Here is a 25,392-nt window from a genome sequence, read left to right as displayed (position 1 = left end):
ACAGTACCGTAAAGGAAACTTGACAGCTATTGACAGCTATAGACAATGCTTATTAAAGAATTTATAAACCATTAGGACGCCGAATCGACTTAGCCAAGTCCACAGTAGGGCGGTTAAAAATGAAATGCTGCACGAGAGAACAACAATATCGTCGTTAACGACGAAGCTCCTCGCTTGATGGTTTGGTTATTCGAAAAAATTGTCGCACCTGAGGTTTAGAAAAAGCCTCGAGAGATTGTCGAGGAGCGCATGCATTCATATCGTGTTACTGATTGACGCTGACTTTGAACTAGAGGTATCAAGGGATAATTCTTCTTCGTAAATACGACAAGTGCGGCAGTAACTTTGAATGGTGTTTGCTGCGTACATGGTAAGACATAAATATAGTCGGCATATGGTTGCCAAATGCGATATCATTTGAGAAACAATTCAATAACTGCATGGATCATTTCCTAGGCATGAAATCTTTCGTTATGACGACCACAGTTACGTGGCGAGATTCTCCTATTTAACGTCGACGGTGTTCCTTTTCTAAGGGTTCTTTGAAATACAAAATTTTATGCCAATAAGCCGACAAGCCATCGCGTGAAGATCGAAATTGAACGAAATGTGACGACCTTTACACAAAATGATCGCGGAAATTGAAACAAACGTGTACGTATATGCCAGGAAAGTCCTGGAGTTCACCTACCCCATATTATATTCGATATGGCATATCATCCTATTCTGTATGCTTTACGAATCAATAAAAAGTTAAAAATCCATGTTTTTTATCAAAATTACCTCTTGAGCGGATTTTTTACAAGTTTATGAATCGATTGTAATCGAGTTCCTCATGTCTATTTGTCTTGTTGTCAGTTGTTGGCATTTTCACGATCGCCCAATAGTAGTATTTCGTTAACGGCTGAAGAATTCACCCAACTTGAAATTGTACCAAATATAAGTGGAAAGTTGTAACTTCTAGGTTGGCTTTTACTACAGCTACCTGAAATTTTTAAGGGAAAATAAAATATGGCAAATATTGTAGTAATCCGGCGGTAATCGGTATTCAGTGTACGTCACTTGGTGAATATTATATATTCTTGGGTTATTTTCTTGTTTCGTTTTTTAATACCTAACAACACTTGTGAGCACAAGGGTACATTAGTTTGTGCGGACATATGCAACTCCTAAAAGGCATTGAAATAGATGCAAATTTTTATTACATCCACCGATTCAGAATGAGTCAACTTAAGCTTGTCTATCCGTCTGTCCGTCATCTTTTCTCGTGTTTAACGTACAAGTAGCAAAACTTTTGAAATCATTTTATGAGATTTGATATATTGGTATGTTTTGACCCAAGGACATTGGTCCCAAGCCTATTGAATATGATCGAGATCGGACCACTTTTTCGCCCACTTCGCCTATAATAACTCATTCTAGAGAATCATTAGCGGCGATGCCCCATTATATAATGATGCTTTTACTTCTTTTAAATAAATTGAATGAATAAAATTCAGTTTTTATTTTAAATTTTATTTCTTATTTATAAGTCGTCATTTGAATTTGTTCCATTGAGTTTTAATAATCAATGAATAATAATGTGAATGATATAAAAACATTTTTACTTATTTTTCTTAATAACTTTGCCTAAAATATCCGATACGTTACAATTCATTACCAATACGATATTAAGCTTAGCTGCAAATTTATAAAAGCATTTGAAACGAAAACTCTGACCATTTGGTTTCTGCTCAATATATGAATTAAAAGCTTATCCGCTTATATTAACAAACAAACACACAATTACCGCATTTTAGTAAAAGTTAAAACTAACATTAATAAACCAATAACAAATTCGTAAATATATTTTGGACAGCTTTAGAAGGGAACTTCATGCCATTTATACAATAGCTACTGAAAGTTATTGAGAAAGAAATTTTCACTATTTTATGTGAAAATTAAAGTGAAACAATTTTGAAATTTTTATACTAAAACCTTTTTCTTATTTCTGTTTCATGCGAGATTGATTCACACAATATCAATCTGTCAATTTATGGAGCTCACGCATAACGACGGTAGAGTTCTATTTTATAAAATCGAATAAAACCCATCACTAATTTGAACAAATTCTGAGTCAATTTAAAAATAATATCCTCAATCTCTTCGAATATCTTCGATCTCTTACTATCGATTACGCGGAGAAAAAGTGAAGTCAAAGTCGGGCGAACAATAACATCATTCATGTTAATTTTACTAAAAAAAAAAAAAAAAAAAAAATCCAAAGGAATTTAAAAAGAGATAATAGTTAAGCACACATACATATACATATATATATATATATATACAAGCAATATTCGTAGCGAAAACCAATTTGCTCAATATAATATTCTGACTACACGGTAATAAGATGTTTTCGTATAGGTCGAGCGGGCTTATCATAACAATTATTCCACTTTTTTTTTTTTTTAAGGGGGACAATTGTTCTCGCTTAACCGGCATCCATCAATATCTAGGATAGTTGGTGGGCAACTCACCTAAATGGTGAATTTCTTTATTACATTTTATTTTCTCAATTGGGTGCAAAATTATCTTCCCTGACTGAGCCAAGTCAGAGGAATATAAATGCTTGCAGAACGACTTGCATTGATTTTGTGATGAAATAAATTCGAAAAGTCAATGACGTGCTTTAGGCAAAAACTAACAGCTGGCAAATAATATATAACGTGCATAATGTTCAATATTCATTGCTAACAGTTCGACCTGGATGAATATGAATTTATAGAGTAACATATCACGATAAGCCCGGAAAGCTTAGATTTACTAGCTTTTTGCTTACTCCGTGTACTCCACTTAAGTTCAAAGCCTTCGGACGCGTCTTAGGAACGGTTTTGCTAATTTTCAAACTTGACGTGAAAAGTTACAAATGTTTGTACAAATTGTTTTATTGTAATGAAAATGCAACAAAAATCTTTCACTTATGGCGATTTTATTATTATTATGTTATACAAATCATTTTATTCAGCCATGATTATTATTATTTACTTACAAATGACGTTGTGAAGGACGATGGGCACAACAAGTTCGATTCAAGCTAAGCATAATTTACTTTATATTTACTTTCATGCATTCTGATAAAACTTTTTTATTTGCAAAGTTTTTCTTCCTTTTGAAATTTGTACCATTATTTATGAATAAAACTTCTTGAAAGTTTTTTCTTTCGTGGTGGAAAAGAAGTCCATTATAATTCTTTAATTCAATCGATTTCTTATACATACTTAGCCCCATATGCGAAACAATTCAATATTTTATTTTATTTATTTATTTATTTATTTATTTTTTTTTTTGTGGTTTCTTTTCGTTATATTTATTTCTGTTATATATCAAAATGGGAAAATAATTACTTCTGCTTGACTAAATACAATTTTGATAAAAAAAATTTCTTTTATCCCTCAGTTGAGAGCATTCATAATAATACATATTTTCTTTTATACACATTGCCGAAGGATGAGGGTATATTGATTTTGTTAAAACGTTTGCAACGCTCAGCAGGAAGCTGCAGAGATCCCACTAAGTATCTATTTCTTTAATTAGTATCAAATTCTAAATCGATTTGAGCATGTTCTGGTCGCAAAAGTCAAGCTATCAACTTCAAAAAGATAGAAACATTGGAACTTCTTGTACGCAAGTTGATATAGAAAATTATTCAAATCGGTCGAATGACACGGCCACAGCACTGTGTAAATTGAGAACACCTCTGTTTAGCAAAAAGGAATAAAAAATTGACTTTTTGCTCAGTTCTCATAAAGCGTAGGGAATAAGTGTACAAAAATTTGATCGCATATTCTATGAGCGATGCTGTACAAAAATGGAAAGCTTTTACCGCGTCTACGCAGTGTTATGGTGTACTAAAATTTCAATTTTTTTTCAACATCTTTATAAGGCGCAGCAAGAAGGTTCAAAAACCCCATAAATTATATAAATTCGTGGCCAATTTTAAATATGGAATTGCACCTAAACATATGCGTCTGTGTGTTTGCCCATTTGTCTATCGGCGCAATCGTGTACTATAACAAATTTCCAAATATCCAGGATACGTCGTCCGCTACGCCTACATGTCTATACGGCGAAAACTTTTAGTTTGAAAATAGAAAAAATCAGCCGCGCCCGCTCCACGTTATAGAATATGAAAATGTAGTCTTTTTACTATTCTTTTCTTTCATTTTTAGGATAACGTTGATGGGTATAAAAAATCCGCCCACGACCGAATATAATTTCCTTACTTGGCTTAAGTGTTTTTGTTGCGCGCTTATGAGTGTTTATGTACATGTGCGCGTAATGAATTCTCTCAAGTTCTACTGACCCTGTAACAAATTGCTTTCTTTGATAATTTTCCATCCAAATAGGAAAAAAAAAAAAACAAAAGAGGAAAATCAAAAGCAAACAACAAATCAGTAAATGGAGAGACAATAAAACTTTTGCGCCAACCAATGAACACAACAAACAACTATAACAACATTTATTATATTCGCTTTGAAGCACATCTTAAATGTCTACTACAATGTCATAAGTGCAAGCTTAAGATGACTGTTTAAAATTTTTGTTTTTATAGTGATGCCAGATGAAGATTTAGATCGAAAATCTGTCATTTGTCATTGTTTTGTAGACTTGATTACACCTATTTCCCAAATTGTTTCAAAAATCATCTGCCACTAACATGAATAATGTAGAAAATTTTATTATTATTTGAACAATTTTGTTGAGATGAGGAAACGGGAGAATAGATAGGTGATCATGAGCAAATCGATACAAACGGAATACTTTTTATGGAGTCCTTGTGCTATAAACGTAAAGACAAATCTAATATACCGTCGTCAGCGGGCGTGAAAGCCGCATTGCAAGCAGCTAATGCAGCGCGCATTTGAAACTCTAAGAAATTCATTACTAATGATTTAATTAATTATCAAGTAAGTGGCATTTTAAAACTAACTTCTCTCAAAACTTTATAAGCTTTGCATAACACTATTTTGCATTAAGCTTATTTAATTAAGAGCGGATAGCCAGCTCCAGCTTCAAGGTTAACCAACAATAACGATTTATGACATTTATATTTATTGTAGGCAAACGGCGCTCCTTAAGCTTCATAACACTCTTTCTTCGTATATTAGATGCGCCAGTGTGGCAGAGGATAGTGCATAATGCGTTACGCTTTTAGTGCTCAATACGTTTTGCATAAGATATATGCAAACTCTATGTGTCTCCAGTTGATCTAACATCCATCCATCCATTTCTAACATACAAGCATTTCACGGAAAAGTAACCCGAAGGAAGGTGTCGTTGCGGTTTACATGTTCGGACAAATGTAGAACGTTTTTTTTTTTTTTTTGCTGTTTCCAATGCTAACTTCTTAGGAAACTAAACTGATATCTTCATTATTCATTATCTTGGGTCGCTAATCCAGTCGTCTGCCTTGTAACCGTTTGCACGGTTTGAACGGTTGCTGTCGCAGCGATTGCTGACCACTTGTCGCGGGCACATACTCAGCCAATAGTGTCAGATCACATTTGAAAGTACAATACAAGGGACAAGAGGCACACAAAAACCCACAACCGATATTAATTTAATACTTGAAGCAAATACTTATTAAAAACACAGGCATGATTTGCCTGAAGACACAATTCCAATTACCAAGGCACTTCGTATAACTGGCAATTTACAAAAAGCATTTCCTACAGTCAACTAATGGTTTGAATGGATCAAATTACTCTGTTTACTTTAATCCTTAGGCGTTATATTGATTTAAGATGATAAGCAGTGAAATTTCGTGCTAACGCGAATGTGGCCTTGTGAACTACGTATTGTATTTGTGCAGGATTTCTTCAGTCTTCTAATAATTTCGACCTACTTTTCAAACCGACCAAGTTTCAAGACGATGTTATATCTTCACAATTCAACTAACTCAAAAACACATGCCTGAGTTGGATCGTAACACAACAGCTGCGCTTAGTTTTCGGAGTAACGCGCGCGCCCGAACGGAATAACAAAGAAGACAAAAAAAAAAAAGAAGAAAATTATAGCCTCTCCACCGCCACCGCCACCGCCACGGCCACCAGTGCACCATTCATATTTTTTCTGTTTTTGAGCTAAGCGCGTGAAATTTGTTCGAATTGCCCTTTTTTTTTTAATCTGGCAATACTTATAATTTAAACATAGAACGATATGGAGCTTAATTGCGCTTGTAATGCGCCTAGAGTTTGGTCATGTTCATCATTCGTGCTCGAATGCTAATTGTTCGTGACCTTGTCGGCATGAGACATAAACGAAAATGTTTTGACTTAGAAAACGGCTAATGATACCTGGAATTTATTGCTTACACAACACTTTCACGAATATGAACGCTTTACGGCAAACTTGTTTAAAATCTGCCAACATAGCATTACCATCGCATTTATTTTTTAGTATCATCCCATCATTAAGTCAATACTACAAAAAAAAAAAAAAAAAAAAAAAAATGAATTAAGTTCGGTTTGCGTCGGTTTTCGATAAAATTAATAATTGCAAGTAAATACCATACAAACGGAACTTTTTGCGCAACTCATTCGCAACATGAACTTTACTCACCCAGGGACCTATGCTTGCAAGCAAGTTCTCTTGTTCATCATGCGATCGAAACTGTTCAGCGTTGCGTGGAAAGATTATTTAAAGATATGGCAATGCAAGCAAATTTTTTATGAAAACATTTTCAAATCGTAAATATTTATTTTGCTTAGAGTATCTCGCTTAAGTTGACATCTATTTTTAAGGGGATATATCGTTATTATTATTATTATTAGTACTATTATTGTTTTCGAATAGACGAAAACCCAATAAAAAGGTGTACCATTATATACCCTATATCACCCAACAATTAATTATGCTACGATTTTTCAAAATAAGGCGTTATATCGGCAGGTCTTGAAAAAGTGTTCCGATCCGAGCCATTTTCATTTAGGGTTCGTCCGTAAGCGAAAACACTTCCGTGTGTCACCGAATTTCATCGCAATATCTAAAATACTGGGGCTTGTAGATTAAGCACAAGAAAACAAGGCGCACAGACAGATAGACAGACGCAAAAGCTCAAATCGATTCAGGAAGTAATTTTAAAACGATTGATTGAGTGTTGCTTGCATCCGCACAAACTTAATATAAACTTAACTAAACAAGCTTAATATAGTTAATATGCTATATATATATAGGCTATCGGCCCTATTTTGGAAAGGAAAATTAGATGTTGAATGTAGCGGTCTTTGCGAAGTAAAATGCAAAGTAAAATATTAAATCGATATTGCGTTCTATGGCGGATTTCAGAATGCCCACAGGAGTACCTGTTCGCATTGCGGTTCTTCTCATGAAGGAAAAGTTTAAGTAGTCACAAAGGACATGGATTAATGTAAGGATTTGTCCACAGTCCATTGTCGCGGGGCCCATTTGTGTGTAGCAATTGTATGGCCAAACCGTTCTCGCAAACATTTTCATCTTGATTTTGTCAATATTTGTCGAATATCATGGTGGAGCTAGCTGAGTATTAACAGAGGACTAATGCTGACGATAATATTGTAGATTTGCTTACTTAATTTCTTTCTTTAACTTATCTTGCCAATGTGTCTCTAATATCGTCTATAATTGCAGCCGCAGAAGACGCACACTTCGCCCTCGATCAGTTGGCTCATTCACCTATACACCAACATAATTAAATTCGTTATCCATTTACGTATACACCGACATAACTAGGTTTGTTGGCTATAATCCAACTGGAAGTTGAGAGAGATTCCGAATAACTTACAATACAATAGACACCCTATCCGCGAAAATAACAGTTTTGAATATCATTTTGAAAGGGAATTTCATAGCTCAGTCAGTTTGAAGCAGAGCTCTGGCTTCAGATATGAAAGTTGAGGCACAATTGCGAAGTAAGCGATTAAGGAGCGCTTATCCTAAAGCATCTGCCAGGGCAAAGGTACATGGTACAAAGTCAGATTTAGATATGCCGACTATGGTATATATATACAGGTGGCATCTCAACTATTATTTTCCGGTATTTGAGTTTTTCCTTCAATTAGATGCCTTAAGACGTAATGTGCAGTGCACTCTTTCTTGTACACGGACATATCTCTATAAATCAAAGTAGTTGATGTTAATTAAAGCAATTCGCTTAGTTATTTTACTCATGTGACAATATGTTAACGAATGTTTTATTTAAACTTTTGAAAATTTTCGCATAAAAATAAATGATAAACACAATAATAAAATACTTGTTTATTCTATAACACAGAAAAAACGGAAATAATATGAATAATAAAATAATCAAAAAAAAAAAATAAAAATAACGATATGCATATGTGTGTTTGTTTGTTTGTTGTTTATTTTTCTTCTTTCTTATGTAAATAGCTAACAAAATTCTACGATAATATTGAAAGCAAAGGTCGTCGCTAAAGAGATTTTTAAAAAATTCAGAATACGACCAACTGATCAGATTTTTTATATGTACATACAAATATATATATATATATACTATGTAGTTGTCATGGACAACCGAGTTCGTTGCGAATTCAATTGGTACAATATATCGGAAGTCCGCGCTGCATAGGGGTATGCAGCGGGGGCGCGGGGGCGCACACTACGCAAAAACTTTTCATATTTTCGAAAACATTAATTAACATATTCAACAATGAATATAAATGAATGCTGGTAGTTAATTGTATTTATAGCAATTGTCTAACGTATAAAATACACCAAATTTATCGTGCTTTTCGCGTTCCCCAGATTTACGCACCAGGCAATCATATAGTTTAGTGTATATTATGAAATTTCAAATAATGACTTGCCTGTATATTTAAAAAAAAAAAAATTCCAATACACTTCAAACATGCTTGTCACAAAACTTGATAATTGAAATATGCGCGATCATTATCTATGGTCTATTGCCTCTTATCGGGCAGGTTGCGGGCGGATGCGGATGCATTCACGCTAGAAACTTCCTGGTTTCGAAGTCAAATAGTCAACCATCCATTTTCGCACATTTCTAATTTTCCCGAGCCGCTGATCAACGCAATATGACTGCGCCGATCTGAACCAATGCTAAGCAGAAGAAAACGGATCTGGAGAATACGTCACAATCAAGTCGAGTTACCAGATCAAGTTGCAAATTACTTATTGAATTTCTTTCGACATATGCGCGAATTTTCATCGATTACAAGACTACAACTTTTTACACGAACTCACTTGCCTTGTTATCTTTTATTAGCGTAATATGTTCTCACTTCAAGTTAAATTAATGATTTTCGTAACTTTTATATAATATATATATATATATATATATATATGTATATTTGTGATCAAGGATTTGAGTAAGTCTGAATATCACTGGAACCGTATCCACAACAATAAGTCTGTCATCAAATTTGTTGTTTTCATTTTCCCGTCGCAATAGCAGTTTGAATAAGCGGCGGTAACTTTTCGTTTTCTTAAGCTTAGCTCAGTAACAGTAAGTAAAGATTTGGGGTCTTTCCACTAAAAACATAATGTAGGCTTAAGGACATAGACCACTGCAAGTAAATAAGTTTTGTCAAGAATTCGGTTTTTTTTCTTTTGTGTTTTTGCTTAACGAATGCTTTGAATCGTTTAGAATACGTAGAAAAAATTTCATCGCCCACAAATCATCTTTCCCTTGGCATTTCGGTGCTCGCGATAAGCATAAAGTCGTGCTCGTAGACTCTGACTTTGCTGCATCCAATTTTAATGACGGTCTGGCTGCTATTCTAAAAATCATTAAAGTTTCGGAAATGAAATTTCTGCGATGAAACTGAACCAATAAAGCTGACAGGTCTTTGACAAAAGCTGCAAAGGCAGGCAAGTTGTAGCATAAAATCTTTTAGAAAAGAGATGCGATCCTGGAACCGCAGGCCGATGGAAAAAAATAATGAAAAAAATTTATTGTGATGAATGAAAGGTTTACATAATGCACACCAAAGCTTTGAACACGTTCATCTTAAGACACATAGCTTCTTAAATCGAGAGCATAACTCAAACAATGCTCATTCTTTCATTCGATATCTTTTACTTTATGTCTTCAAAACAACATTCTCTACGAATGTTAGGATTTTTCGTTCGATAAGTTGATTCAAACATTTTTTACTAATGTGATTTTTTTGTTAAAAAAAGTGTTTTTTTTTTCAAAAATTGCACTTTTTTTTAACTCAAACACTCATTAATTGCAAAAAATTCGAAAAATATTTTCACAAATCGCCTACATGTTTCGCTGGATGTAAAGATGCAGATTAAATGATTTTTTTTTTTTTTTTTTTAATTATATTATATACATAAAGATGTCTCCAGATAATCGCTGCGACGTTGCCATTTCTTAATATCTTTCAAAAATGGATTTTTTTTTAACCATTTCTTCAAATATTCTGCAACTCTTTCTTCCATTTAAAAAGGAATTTGCGGAAAAAACTAAATTGTTACAGTGCCGTACCCACGTAACAGAGGAAGGAAGTTAAGCTATAGCATATCAGTTGCGTCAGTTTTAAGATGCATTCGCTTATGATATTAGTAAACACTTTTCGACGACAACAATATCAAATAAATGACTGATTAGAGAGTATTACATCTTTCTATATAGTTACCTTTTTTTCCCTTTTTTGTTGTTGTTGTTGTTGTTGTTGTTGTTGTTGTTTTTTTTTTCATTGTTGTTGTTTTCCTTTATATAGAAAGGATCAACTAAGCATTACGTTGAAGTGAAAGGTCACAGTTATAGTCGCAACTGCCGACATATTTTGAGTACACTCAACTATACTTCGCAAACAAATTACGAATACCCAACATTTCAGTTACGGTAGCAATTAAACCTTGACTTTTACGCAATTCAATAAAATGTTTACATTAATATCGCAGTGACAATGACAAGAGAGTGACTGCTATATTTTCCTTTGTGCAGATTATTTAACTGAACGAACAGAATTAATTACAAATTAATTAACCAACAACAACCTAATAAAAAAAAAACGGAAAACTTTTCATAACATTTTTTAATAAAAAAATTTTATATTAAATTCATGAAGAAAAGATTGGCTTCTTCTTCTTCTTCTTCTTATTTTTCCTTTTTCCCCTTTTTTTTTGTTTTTTATTTAATTATTTATTTTTTAATATATTATCAATGAACACAACAAATCACTTAAGTACGAAATGATTGGCACCTGTTCAGGATATTTCTTTAATTAAAAAATAAAATTTCAAATGTTTGTAATATATTTACCACAAACGTATGCTCCATATGTTGCATCAGTTCAATATTATTGTTTGCAGATGTTATATAAAAAAAAAAAAGAAAAAAAAAAAAAAGAAAACAAAAACACAGCACAAAAATTCAAATACGTGAACATAACTATTTGTATGTACGAGGATAATAGCAGTAATATCAGTAATATATAGCCTGACGTGTAGACAGCGGTTTTCATTCGCATTATAAGTAAGAAACTTATAAAGCTGAAATTTGACATTTGGCCGGTCTCAGTGAATATGTAAACATGAAAAGAGTCCCAGGACTTTCATTGAAACGCGGCTCTGTACAGGTTCCTAAGACGAACGTTGCAAGCAAACAATCATGTGATTAATGATAGGTGATTATCCACGACAATCGACTGAAAGTGCACGAGCTAGCAGCATATGCCGTTACCCCGTTAAGAATAATTGAACAGTTAAACTTATCCTATTAGATCTTCCGCTAGTTTCTTAGAATTCTCTTTCGTAATTTTCCAAGATTTGCGAACAGTTAAGGGGTGCAGTGCAGTTTGCCGTTGACGGCTATTTTAAGAAAATCGTCCGGAAAAATGTATCGATTTAAAGGAACTCCACATTGAGAAGTGAAGATATTTTTTACAAATTATTTTTCGTTTTTTTTTTTTTTTTTTTTCTATGAGATCATGAACTTTGTGCTCTATCCTCGCACGTACACAAATTGCTAATTCATTTGGAATAGTTTTACGAAATATTTTATGCATGTATGGAATTTGTTTTTGTATTTCGTTGTTTGAAGAATCAAAAAACTTTGCGTTTCGTTAAAGTGATAAGAGAAATCTTTAGCTTACGTGTAAATAGGAATTTTCGCATTTTTAAATTCATTGTAACACATTATCCTTTTGTACCCACCACTCACGCACATGCTTGGAAGAAAGTCTGTCAATCAGATAGAGTCAGTTGTGCAATCTAAAAAAATATTTGATTTATGGCGTAATTCAAAGAGATGATGTTCACAGTTCCTCTTTTCTTTTATACGGTTAGCCAGCCAATCTATTCAAGACTGTAATAAAATCTGCAAGGGTAGTAAGTAATGAATGACTTCAATAGTTCGTAGAAAGCAATTACCTGTCGGTCTATCGATCTGTTCACTTATACCTACTTCGGTTTATTTATCAATTAGTGTGTGTCACTTGTGCGTCCATATAACGGTTTTTCGATGTGCCGGTCAATTCATCTAAACATTTTTCGATATCACAATCTTTCGGTTTATTGATCCATCGGTTTAACAAGTTATCTGTCTATCTATACCTCTATCGGTCTTTTGTCACCGTCGGTGAATAAACGATATAATAAATATGTCGAAAAAATCGTATGTTCATCGTTATGCTTGAATAATAGTAATTCATCCATCATTATCATATGCTAAATGATTCATCGATGTCCGAAAGACCGAATTTCCTTCGAATATAACAGTTCGACTCTGAGCTTTTACTCTTCCTTTAAACACTTCTGGTGAAGAAACACTACTGTACTTACTGGAACTGAAGATTCCTCGGTTTCTAGTAACATATCAAGCTAATACGATAGAACGGCAGACATTTAATACGAAAATATCACACACACAGATGAAGTTCTGTCTTTCAGGCCAGTCGTGACTTGCGATGAAGTTGTAGTAAAACACCGCAATTCTCAAATATTCAATATCGATTTAAGGGTATCCACGCTACCATTCACGAATCCCTAACACTTTTCACAGACAGGCGGTGAGTACGAGAAGCAAATAATAGCTATAATGTAAAATTGTTCATTAATTGCGAGTATGTTAATAAGTTGATCGGGCATAATTTTTAGCAACCCTAGCTATTATATATATATCAAATTTTTTCGGAAATATTTAATAATCGATCGTTAGTTATTGATTAGAATTGTGGTAAAATACTCGAGTTTTTCCGGGCTTATTTCAGTTTCTTGCCTTAAGTGGGAGTGTTTGTAATAAGAGCAAAATTTTACTGAACTTTCATCAATTATTCTTAACAAGTTGGAAGCTATCGACTTTTGGGAAAAAGGGATTCGCACATGCGTAAAAACTGCTTAAGCAATCATGCGCTAAGAGGGTTTAAGTGGTTTCCGTTTTTTTATTTTTAAGTATAATGCTGTACTTGTATCATTGTATTTCTGTAATAATTGTTTGCCTTCAGGTGATTCTTGAATGATTAATAGGTAAATGGTAAGAGTCAGAGAACAATCTTTTTCATGTCACACCATTTATTTATTTTTCATTTGACCACAAATATGCTTTCAACTTACTTTCTCATATTTTAATTTTTTTTTTACAGCTTTACTCTTGACTTCGATATATGACAACTACAACAATTAAGGCTATCATGGTGATGTAAAAAAAGAAAATGCAAAAAAACGCAAAAGAATGGAAAAGGAACAAATAGAAGAAGAATTCTACAAGCAAAAGCAGTGAAACGCCGTAGTATCAAGAGCAGTGAAACGGTAGAACAACGTTTTGAAAATATGTTGAAAACGCATTTGAAAGCAAATGATAATAAAATACACTTAAATTCTCGAATGTGCACATAAATGTAGTCTTAACAATCACAGCCACGCTATTTGAACAAAAGATAATATTTTAGACAAGTGAATGGTATAAAATGAAAAGCAAACACTGAATGCAAACAAAGTCTGTGAAGAAATTTTTTATGCGGTAAAATCAGAGAAAAATTTAAAGTTTACAAGAACATAAAGAAGAAGAAGAAGAAGAAGAAGAAGAAGAATAAATATATATATAGCGATTAATAAAAGTATATTTCAACATGCCGAACTTCAATCTCACGAAGACTCTTAGAACAAGTGCACCGATTACACCCACCTGGTCTAATTGGCTCGGTTATGCCTTCAAGAATAACTCGGCAACTATTGTACAAAACGATACGCATCAACTTCGTCAATATTATCATGATCAGCAGAAACTGTATAATGCTGCCACAATCAGTTATGCTAGCGTTGAGTTGCCCGCACCTCAAGAAATCAGCAACGATTCTGCGGATTTGATAAACAACGAACTTGTGCAGATATTCTTCTGCATCCTGTACTCCACCGTATTTGTATTGGGTGTGTTTGGTAATGTTTTAGTTTGCTTTGTGGTGCTTAGGAATCGTGCCATGCAAACCGTTACCAATATTTTTATAACGAATTTGGCCCTTTCGGATATTCTACTGTGCGTGCTGGCCGTCCCATTTACACCTCTTTACACTTTTATGGGTCGATGGGCATTCGGTCACACCCTCTGCCATTTAGTCTCATTTGCCCAAGGCTGCAGTATCTATATATCCACACTCACCTTGACTTCTATCGCGGTCGACCGTTATTTCGTTATAATTTATCCGTTTCATCCACGCATGAAATTATGCACCTGTATAATTATAATCGTTAGTATATGGACTATTGCTCTGTTGGCCACATTGCCTTATGGTATGTACATGAAAATGCTAACACGTGTAAGCCTGAATGCTAATGTTTCTTGGGTGACTGCAAATATTACACCTATTGCTAACTCCCCCACCGTCAATATATCCAATGATCATCAACGCAACTACGATGCCTATATGCAAGTAGTAAGCTCCATTAATATGCTCAATGAAACTGATACATACAGCACCGGCACCACTGTTTACTATTGCGAGGAGAATTGGCCTTCGGAGCATTATCGTAAAGTGTTTGGTTCCGTTACCACCATATTGCAGTTCGTTTTACCCTTTGTCATTATTTCTATTTGCTATGTATGGATCTCGATGAAATTGAATGCTCGTGCCAGAGCTAAGCCAGGCTCCAAATCGTCACGTAAAGAAGAAGCAGATCGTGATCGCAAAAAACGTACAAATCGTATGCTTATCGCTATGGTAGCTGTTTTTGGTCTTTCCTGGCTGCCGCTCAATGTGGTTAACATGTTTGATGATTTTTATGAAAAATCGAATGAATGGCGTTTTTATACTTTGTTCTTTTTCGTGGCGCATTCCATCGCCATGTCCTCTACGTGTTATAATCCCTTCCTGTATGCTTGGCTAAATGAAAATTTCCGTAAAGAATTCAAACATGTTTTACCATGTTTTAACCCATCCAATAATAATTTGATTAATCGCGGTTATAACCGTTCAGATCGTAATACTTGCGGCCCTCGTCTACACCACGGTAATAATGGCAATGGGGGAGGTGCTATTAACACTCACGGCAGCAGCATAGATAATTATGATCATGACGATGATAATGGTATAACACAAGATACTTGCATTACGGCCACCAAAGAAAAATTGCTAGTAACACCGCGAGAAACACCCTATGGCAATGGCCGGAACGTTTTGTCACCTTGCTTGGAAAGAGTCGCCGCTATTGGCACTAGCGTCGGTGGCGGCATTAATGCTGCTTGCTTAGTACAAAGTAGCAATCAAGTCGAAATTTTATTAAACGACACCGATATACGTAAACATCGCAACTATCAAAACGAAGATCAGCGTGAAACCAACGATAATGATAGGATAAATGAAACGCGTTTCTCCGAAACGCCTTTTATCGCTGCACATAACGCCGCTCTTATTTCAGCCGTACCAGAATCGCGCACACGCAGCAAAATGGAACGCAGTCCCGCCCATACTGAGCGAAACAAACGAAGCTGCAACTGAGAAAGGGTGAGTACAAATTGCACAAGGAATCAGAATTAAAATAGATAAAGCCAAAGGACATGAATATAACCATCTGCCCCTAATATTCGTAAGCCTTTAAGATGCTTCTTGCTTCTTGGATCGATATCAGCGGCAACCGTCTTAGTTGAAGTCGAAGTCTAGACTTAAGTAGACTCCAGACGAGACGCCAGACTAAGTCAACGACTTCAACTTATGATTATCCTATTATAATAGAATATTGGTCTATCTACAAATTAAGCATTGAATGAAATGATGGTAGGAGCTATATTAAAACGTAACGTCGACTGCGCTCATGCTTATCTACGATCAACAACACCAAAAGCAGTGACAAAATCTCTTCCGAAAACTTGCAGTGATATGATATTCGTGTAGTAAACCTTTAAAATATAATAATTTTAGGATATTTTCATTAGGAGAACTAGTTACGCTTAGAACGAAATTTTGCTTTATATTATTATAATATATTCCGCAGCCTTTGCATCGCTTGAGCTATGCTACGTTGATTGATTTAAATGCATTCGAATCGAAAGCTTGCAAGTAAAATAAATATGAAAAACTAGTAAGACGACGAATTTTAGACAACCACAACCCCCTGTAAACAGTGATGCATATACAATATTCTGTGTATTCTGTATATTCTGTGTGTGTAATTTGGTCCGTGCAACAATTTTCTAATCCATACTTTTACTAAATTTTAAATAAAAGTCCATTATATCCGTGTAGATGTTGTTGATATCATTAATTAAACTATTTATCTGTTAATTTTTTTGTTTTTTTTTTTTTTAGTAGGATAAGCGTTGGGGGAAGGAAAGACAGAACATTCATTTTCAAACCTAATGTGCGAAGCTTAACTAATGTTCACGTTCACTTTAATAGAATATCGAAAAACTATGCTGGACGGACGAATAGATAGAAGTAGAGTTGCGACCTTGAATATTACACTGGCATAAATCATTTCGTTTTAGGATCTGATAGGCACTTTTGACCGTTGCAAGCCAAAAGCAAGCGAAACGACTATAATCCATTCGTACGCTTCGTTACAATATACAAAATCAATTTAACTCAATTGATAGAAGAGAAGAAAAATTAAATATGCGAGGAACACAAACTTTAAGCAAATAAAAAAATTAAAATAAAGAAAATTCGTCTTGAAAACTGGAAAAAGTGCTGATATTTGTTTTGGCCGTAAGTTTATATCAATGTATATTTTTATGTAATGTATTCCGAAGATGTTGTTTTGCGTGTTAGTGCATGGAAATGCTTTCATATTCATGTTCAATTTTCGGTTGCAATATCTAAGCACGTCTAACGGAATTAGAATTAGAACTATGTGCACACTGCTAAACATAATTCATTGCTGCTAAACTTTATTTCATTATCTATCGTTACAAAAAAAATAAACCAAACGCGCAGCGATCGGCCCTTTCGGACAAAAAAAAAAAAAAAACAAAATAAACAATACAATTAGGTTTTATCGTTAAGGTCATTAAACGAAAACTAATCAGCACAATAAGGCCACATACAGTTGCACCGTTCACCTTCACCTTATCGCATATACGCTCACCGAGCATGTAAATAGTACCAAGGCTTAAAAGGGGAAAAAATTATATAAAAACTAAACGTCTAACTTAAGTTAAAAATCAAAAAACCTTTTTTCGCTAATTCGTCCAGACTCTTAATTTAATCTAAGAAATAAAAGTGTATTAGAGTAGAGCAAAAGAGTATCTTGCAACTTATTTGGACCCGGGCAGCCAGGCAGTTACAGTCAGTAACTTTAACACTGAAATACTTCAAGTACATCAATCGAAGGCTTCCCGTCTTATTGTTAAGTTCATGTGGTTTGTTGCGAACACAACTATGCCTCGATGATGACCTGAATTTTCAATTTATCACACATTCAATGTAACGCCTTTCTTCAAACTGCTTTCTCAGACTGGGTAGTCAGGTAAATGCCTTGCCAATGCGATAAACAAATTGAATAGGAATCGTATTGGATCTTCCATTTAGAAAGTAGTTTATTTTTCCATTAATTAATTATTTTAATTAATCTTCCAAGTTTATATATTTTCTTTTAATTTTTTTAAACATTACGTACATTAAACATTAAACATACATATATAATAGAAAATAAACAAAAAAAAAAAAAAAACATATTAAAGATCAATTTAACCTAAGATATAGAATTTAGAAGTTCAATGAGCGCTGTTTTCATGATAATGCATCGCGATTACTAACAAAAACTCATCGCGATAAATAATACACAGAGCGTTTAATTTGTTCTTAATTTATTTCAAAAAAACTACACTCACTAACAGCTCGACAATTGTTTTTTTTTTTTTTTTTTTTTTTTTTTTTTTTTGATTTCACAAAAACACCCTAACGAGTGCACGTCGAAAGCCACTAAAACTTCGCTGAGTACGCCTCGCGCCTAGAAACTTATCGCACGTAACTTTTACGGATACAGACTGCCATCTTCATGTTTAAAACGAAAAATTTGCAAGCAACCTATGTGTAACATATGTTTGTTCTTTTTTTGTATTTCGCACGTCACTACTTTTACACACTGACATGTTTCGAGCACTACTCAAAACTGATATATATATATATATAGAGCTCCTCCTCACACATTGCTACACTTTCAAAAAGTCATCGGGAGCTTGGTAATAGAGTTGGCTTTGCTTGAATGCAAGGTTTTTCTTACTCTCAAACTAAATCTATGCAAGTAATAAGTCAATCGTAAATAATCATCGCAATGTCTGATATATTTAAACTCGCTGCGGCAACGGACCTATAGAAGTATATCGCAAAATTAACCTTCAAATCGAACACTGTTCATAAGTGCATTCGCATTTCATTTCAATTTCATATGTTGCGAATGCGTCGGCCAAGTTAGTATATCAGCATTCTTCGCTGATGAAGGATAAAGGCAACATGTGCTCTTAGCTTGTAATAGCATTCATACAGATTCTTCAAAAACACGTTTCTCATATTAAAATATATAAATGTTTTGTTCGCTAAGTGAAATGTACTCAGATATGTTGCAGAGAAGAAATAATGTTTTAACATATTTATAGAGTCGTAACTTTAAGCAAAGGCCCTTGAGAAAAAGCAAGCAAGATTGAGGTATTGAGCCTTAGCAATGCCATCCTTGCCTTGCATAAGGTACACACACATTTTCATCATTTTTTGTTTCGTTTTCTCTGAATTTATACAAAATTTTGAAAACAATTTTTAGGCATTCACTGCTTAATCCCCTTTTGGTTTTCGAAATGAATTCCACTTCAATGGACACCATTGCTGTCTATACGAAAGAACATTCTCAAAGTGACTTTTCACATAAATCATACATACACACACACACACAAACACACACACATATTTTGATACTTACATTACATAGTCTTCGCTACGATCGTACTTGTTACCATACGTAGAAAATAAATGTTTTAGTAAACCATTTTGTTTTTTTTTTTTTTTCCAAGAAATGTTAAATTGCATCTTAATTAAACGATATCTAAAACCGCTGTGTATATCTAATGTTGTTCACATAATGTACGTCTAACTAGAAAGGAACTTGAAATAGTAATCACATTGAAGGATATCTCGGCTATATATATATATTGTCTTGAAAATGGCAAAATTACAAAATGAGTTTAAAATTGTAGGCGTGCAACTTGGGCAATCAGAACCATTTTTATTAGCAAATAACCGTGAAATGACATTTTCCACGAACTACATTACAATATTACAAAGTTTTCATCTTGTTTTAAGGGATCGGGTATGGGCTGCTTTTTTCCTTCTATCTCAATTTTCGAACAATAGACGACAAAAAAAAAAACAGATACACGGATTAAGTTATTGATGGATAGGGTGACAAGTATTTTATTGAAAATTTTTAATTGAAGAAAGCTTCGAACCAGATTTGTTGATGATCATAATCTCATTTAGAATGCATTCATATGGAAATTTTCAGCAATATTTAGGACGAACAATTGTCTTAAAAAAAAACATATAAATAAAAGATCGAATTTTTTATATTCAAAATGTATGATCAAGATATAAGTAATTTAGTCATTGCAGGGTCACTCTTTTGATAATTGTTAATTGTTAACTTTTCGATGAAGTCAATAAGGTTGTTTTCACATTAAATATTTGTGCTAAACTTTCGAACGATATCTGCTCTAAGTTGTAAATTATTAACGCAACTACGTTGACATATTAAATTTACGATTATTCTGAGAAAAGTTTATGGGAGGAATGCGACTTTTTCAAGCATTCTATCTGTGATGTGTGATACCTACATTTTATCTCAATTTTGACGCCTAAGAAGATTTTAAAGACTTTCGGACAAACTCGCTTCATCTTGTTAATCAAGGATAAACTCGGCAAACTGTACATCTCTGTGAGTTGTGTACGGGTTAACTGCATTACACTGACTTTTTACTTGCAGTGTTTATTTGTGTTAAAATACGGTTAAAACATATTTTTTTTATTTTTTTTATATAAAAGGCCAAAAAAAAAAGTAAATAAATAAATAAAACCTTTTAGAAAATTCTTTAATTTTCTCTTCTTCAAAAATTTTCATATTCATAAGTGTTTCAAATGACTTTCGCAGCCGCCATATGCCAAAGTTACTGGAATGATACGCTGATGATGAGGACGGTAGGGGCGGGGTAGTGCTAATGAGTGTGTTAACCACATAACTACGACTTAATGTGTAATTTCATGTAGTGTTTTGCTCTTATAAGCAATATGTGCGCTTATATGTTAGTAAATGTAAAGAGCAGAAGCAATCTTTTATTCATTCACTCACACCCTTAATTATGGTATGCGAGGCAAATAAACACATAGAATATTTCCTCTACACTATTCCATTTCGTTTTGAGTAAAAACTTGTACTATTTCTCTGTAATATTTTTCTGTTGCGGTTATTGCTGTTGTTGTAATGTCACAATGCGAAGTATGTTAGATTTGTCGAATGCTTATTATGCATCGCAGACGCCACAAAGCATGTTATATACATTCTTATTTATCATAAATAGTCGAATCGATTTATTCGTAAGTCATATCTATCTATCTATCTATCTATCTATCCATCTATCGATCTATCTATCTATCTGTCTATGTTTGTTGAAATCGGAACGACACATGATTAAAGACTTAACGAAACGTATATAAGGAGGAATTTTTTTATTAAAATCCCTTTCGTTATTTCATTATTATTGGATAAGATCAAACATCGGCCTCAGTGAACTGTTTGTTCAGTTCTGAAATATTAATAATATTTGAAAAATTATAAAAATTATTTTTTACAATTATTTATGTAATAAGCTCTTCAGTGATAACTACTAGATAAACTGATTCGGTCTAACCTGAATATAATTTCTATTGTGCGTTTCTCGTTCATTAATTTCTTCTTTTCCTTTTCATTTTTGCTATTGTAAATAAATGCTAAGCATAAACAGACGAAAATAACATTTAATCACTTAAAGGAATTTTATCAGAGGCTGTGATTATATGCCTTTCACATCAACAGCATTGAAAACACATCAAACAGTCATATAAATTGTAAATTGTTTAGCATTTAATGCGGCAATATTGCGTAATGATTTTCGAGGGAAAATTTAATTAAATTAAGTTAGGCAAGCAAATCGCTTGTCCATACTATGCAATTTATTTGATTTATTCGAAATATTTCAATACTTGTCATGTCCATGATGTGTGTGTGTGTGTGTATATATATATATATATATATATATATATGTGTTCTCGTTTTCTACACCCTACCTACCCGGAAAGTATAAACCGAATATGATGCATTTGTGCATCATTAACTTGTCGCATATAAATACAAATACAAACGAAAGAATCCACTTCAGCTTACGCCAGTTGTACGTACAATCGAAAATTAAACTTTGGTTGAATATTGCTAACGACTGCGGTTTAAACTGTGATTAATATTTCGTGGATTTTTACAATCCCTGATAGAGATAATTAAGTTTTATGCATTCGTATACAAAAAAAAAAAAAAAAAAAAAAAAAACCGATTTTAAAACACATATGGTTTTTGGCGGTTTCTAAGTAAACTCAAACCTCACGCGATTCATGCATTAACTTACCATAAAATTTTATGTCGAAAATTATCTGCAAACATATGGGATAACTTCGCAGTAGTGAAGAATGACTAAATTAAGAAAGAAACTGAAAAAGGAAATAGAATTTACAACAATAAAAGCATAAGTTGAAAGCCGCAAAAATGAAATTGAAAATGAAAGAGACGAAATTAACGAAAATGATAAACGAAGTTGATAATAGTGTGTATGCTACAAAGAAAAGAAACCCAGGACGGAAATGCGTACGTGTATGTAAAAATTCATAACAATCTGTTCTGTACATTTGTGGTTCTTCTTTTATTTTTTAACCAATTGTTGTCATACATAAGCATTAGTTTTAGTATAACATTAAACAAAAAAAAAATAAATAAATAAATAAATAAATAAACAAATAAATAAAGCAACTTTTGCAAAATGATTTTCCATAGGATGCGTTTCAATAAACATATTACATCAGGAGATCGTAGGTGTGATGCGAAGATCTAGTGAAAAATCTGTTGCATTATTTTTATCCGATATTAGTTGAGATATTTATATTGTATTTTCTATTATATATCAATGCGGCAAATATTACCCGAAACGCATTTAGACACCATTGCATACCATTGCAGGGCAGCGCTAGAAATTGCTCAGTTGACAGGGACATAACACTTACCGATTGAAATTCCCTGTCTCTTTCTCATTATTCCCTCGCCTTTCCGACTTCCTTCCTGTTACACAACCAGGTAATATACCCTGAGTGATTGGTCATATTAAAAAAAAAAATAAAAAATAAAAAATTTTGATTACCACCTTTTCTTTTTTTTTTTTTTGAATTTAAATGTGCTTTAATATTCAGTAGGATACTTGCTTGCTTGCTTGTTCTGATTATAGCCCCAGTGAGAAACTACGTCTCTAATTTTCGCTTCTGAGTGTTTGAATAATTACAGAAAGAGATCAATGCAGATCACGACATGACAGAGCCGCTTGCCACAGTTACTCACAGTAACCTAGTATTACTCCTAAGTCTGGTCGTCAGCGACGGTTAACTATTTTAACGCTCGCGACAAATCGTTCGTGGCAGAAGTAAAAACATATAAGCCGACCATTGAAAGAAGAATCATTGTAAACAAAGATGTATTACCTGGAAGAAGCTTTCTCCTTAAAATTTCAAACGTTTCCTTAAGCGCTCCACGAGGATTGCTGTGTGTGAAATTAGACTCTGCTGCATCCTAATGTCTTACCTGATGATATCTAACTCATCAAAAATATTTATAGACATTTTTGGAAACTGTCAATGTCCACTTAAGGAAATGTCCACAGAGCGGAAATGCTTTATTGAGAGTGAAGGTGAACCAAAGGATGTTTGTGGCTGTGGTTTGTGCTTTATGTGTTTCACGAAAAACGCATTGAAAGCTTTCCCAGTCGCATAAAAACACCCTATCTTCCTAATTCGTTTTCCTCGTGGATTCTGCGTTAGAAAGAATCTCTTTCGTTGCACACACTAAACACGGAATTGAATGCCTTGTGTTTACTTATTACAAAATGTCCGAATTGTCGTCAGGAAAATATTTGATTTAACAGCTGAATTTATAGACAACACCAAAGACTTCATGCCTGTTATTATTTTCAAGTTTTTACAAATACCAGTTAAAATACCAGTCTCTAGCAGCATACATACAACTATAGAAATGTCGATAATTTCAAGATTCCCTACCTGTTCTGCTAGGTATAGAGACTAAGATTAAATATTTTTTTTTTTTTTTATAAATTTAGTTTTAGATTGAAATTAGCGACAAAGACATGTCGATCATGGAACGCCTTAAATTAAAAATGATTGACGCGAGTAAATTCGATGTTAGCACTTTTTAATAATTTTTTAGTAGTTAATTAAATGGTTGACAGCGTCCTCGCATATCTTCTATTCCATTATTTTGCGATGCATCTTCTGCATGCATTTCTTGGCGGCCGTTATATGAAACGATATAAAAAACTTGAACTCAAACACACAAATTACTTTACTTGCCAAAATTCAAAAATGATGAGGCTGTTAATAGTTACGTAATATAGTTTTCGGAGCAGAAAGTTATGGAGCGATGTCATACTTATTGATATCGTGAATTATGAATTATTTGTGTCACAAATGAATGAATTTCTAGCTCAAATGTGGTAAATTTGATTTTTTCTACTTTTTTTTTGCAGCTAATCGAAACTCATTTCTAAAGCGCAATTCAACCCATCTGAAAATAAGATATAAACAATATTTTAAGAATAAAGTGTTAATCTAAATTGTGTTTAATTACTGGAATAACATTCTAATTACGATTCGATTGATAAAATGCAATTATAATAAAATCAATTCAAATAGAATAAGTTAATTTCAGCTAACATAAAGTGAGTGTTAGCAGTTGTTGATATATATTGACACATATATAAACAAGTATGTATATATATGCATTGTATGCATGCAAGTAAGCATGTACATATGATTTATACAGCTACACAAACTAGTGAAATCTATATAATAAATAATAAATGTAATGAAAGTGTAGAGAAATTTAATTTCATTTAATTTAATTTAATTCAAATTTCTTATCATGCAAGCTAATATAAGCACTGAGCCCACATTTTTGGGGCCAGACAATTGATATGACAAATAACCAGTTGCCACTGTCTCAGCCTATGCAATTGTCGATGAATTCTATAAAAAACATACTGTCAAAAAAATATCAGGAAATTGGAAAAAATTAAAAAAAAATAAAAATACAAATTAATATGGTTTCGTTCAAAAGACGTATTCATACTGAATCAACACAAAGTAGGCGCATATAACAACATCCGTTGACATTATTACCACCGAAGCATTTTTTTCTATTCATTTTCTAAGATATGTCTTAAGTTCCTTTTCAAATTTTCTCGCACGATGTCAATTAACACCAATCGCTTTTCACGAAACCGTACAATTTACGAAATGGAAAATGTCACGTAAAACTGTAGGCGATGCATATGGGGGTTTAGTTGACAATTTTCGTTGACTTTATTGGCGGAAAATCTTGTACAAAAGAGTAAAAGAAAATTAATTCTTTCAGAGCGTTATCGTGGCAATTATCTCTGCTTTAGATTAAATGGCAATTAAACCGTTGACTTGATTTTTGTCATTGTCTTTTCCTAATAAGGCTGAGTTTGACGGCTTTATATCACCTATTGATGCGTGATAGATTTTGATAAAATATTTTTAGCGCACGCTTAGCGAAACGTGCGAAATTCATTTGCAAACAAAAATATTGAAACGAGGGGGGGGGGGGGGGGGGGGGGGGGGGGGGGGGGGGGGGGGGGGG

At 33.5% G+C, this 25,392-nt stretch overlaps 1 protein-coding gene across 2 annotated transcripts; it reads left to right on the top strand.

Annotated features, from left to right (window-relative positions):
* The first annotated feature begins 16 nt into the window (after positions 1-16).
* Positions 17-24,753, top strand: LOC119631761 (neuropeptide FF receptor 2). 2 transcript variants are annotated; one of them, XM_038024249.1, is made up of 3 exons: positions 17-370; positions 13,593-15,947; positions 24,257-24,753. In XM_038024249.1, exon 2 carries the CDS (start codon positions 14,079-14,081, stop codon positions 15,939-15,941), a length of 1,863 nt encoding a protein of 620 aa, XP_037880177.1. In that variant the 5' UTR covers positions 17-370; positions 13,593-14,078; the 3' UTR covers positions 15,942-15,947; positions 24,257-24,753. The 2 variants fall into 2 exon arrangements, with proteins under 2 accessions (XP_037880177.1, XP_037880178.1); XM_038024250.1 differs by lacking the exon at positions 17-370 and adding an exon at positions 606-654.
* The last annotated feature ends 639 nt before the right edge of the window (positions 24,754-25,392 follow it).

The sequence above is a fragment of the Glossina fuscipes genome, unplaced genomic scaffold (assembly GCF_014805625.2).
Source record: "Glossina fuscipes isolate IAEA_lab_2018 unplaced genomic scaffold, Yale_Gfus_2 1, whole genome shotgun sequence".
NCBI lineage: Eukaryota > Metazoa > Arthropoda > Insecta > Diptera > Glossinidae > Glossina > Glossina fuscipes.
Note: the sequence above shows the minus strand (reverse complement) of the source record. Positions and strands in the feature narration are given on the sequence as shown.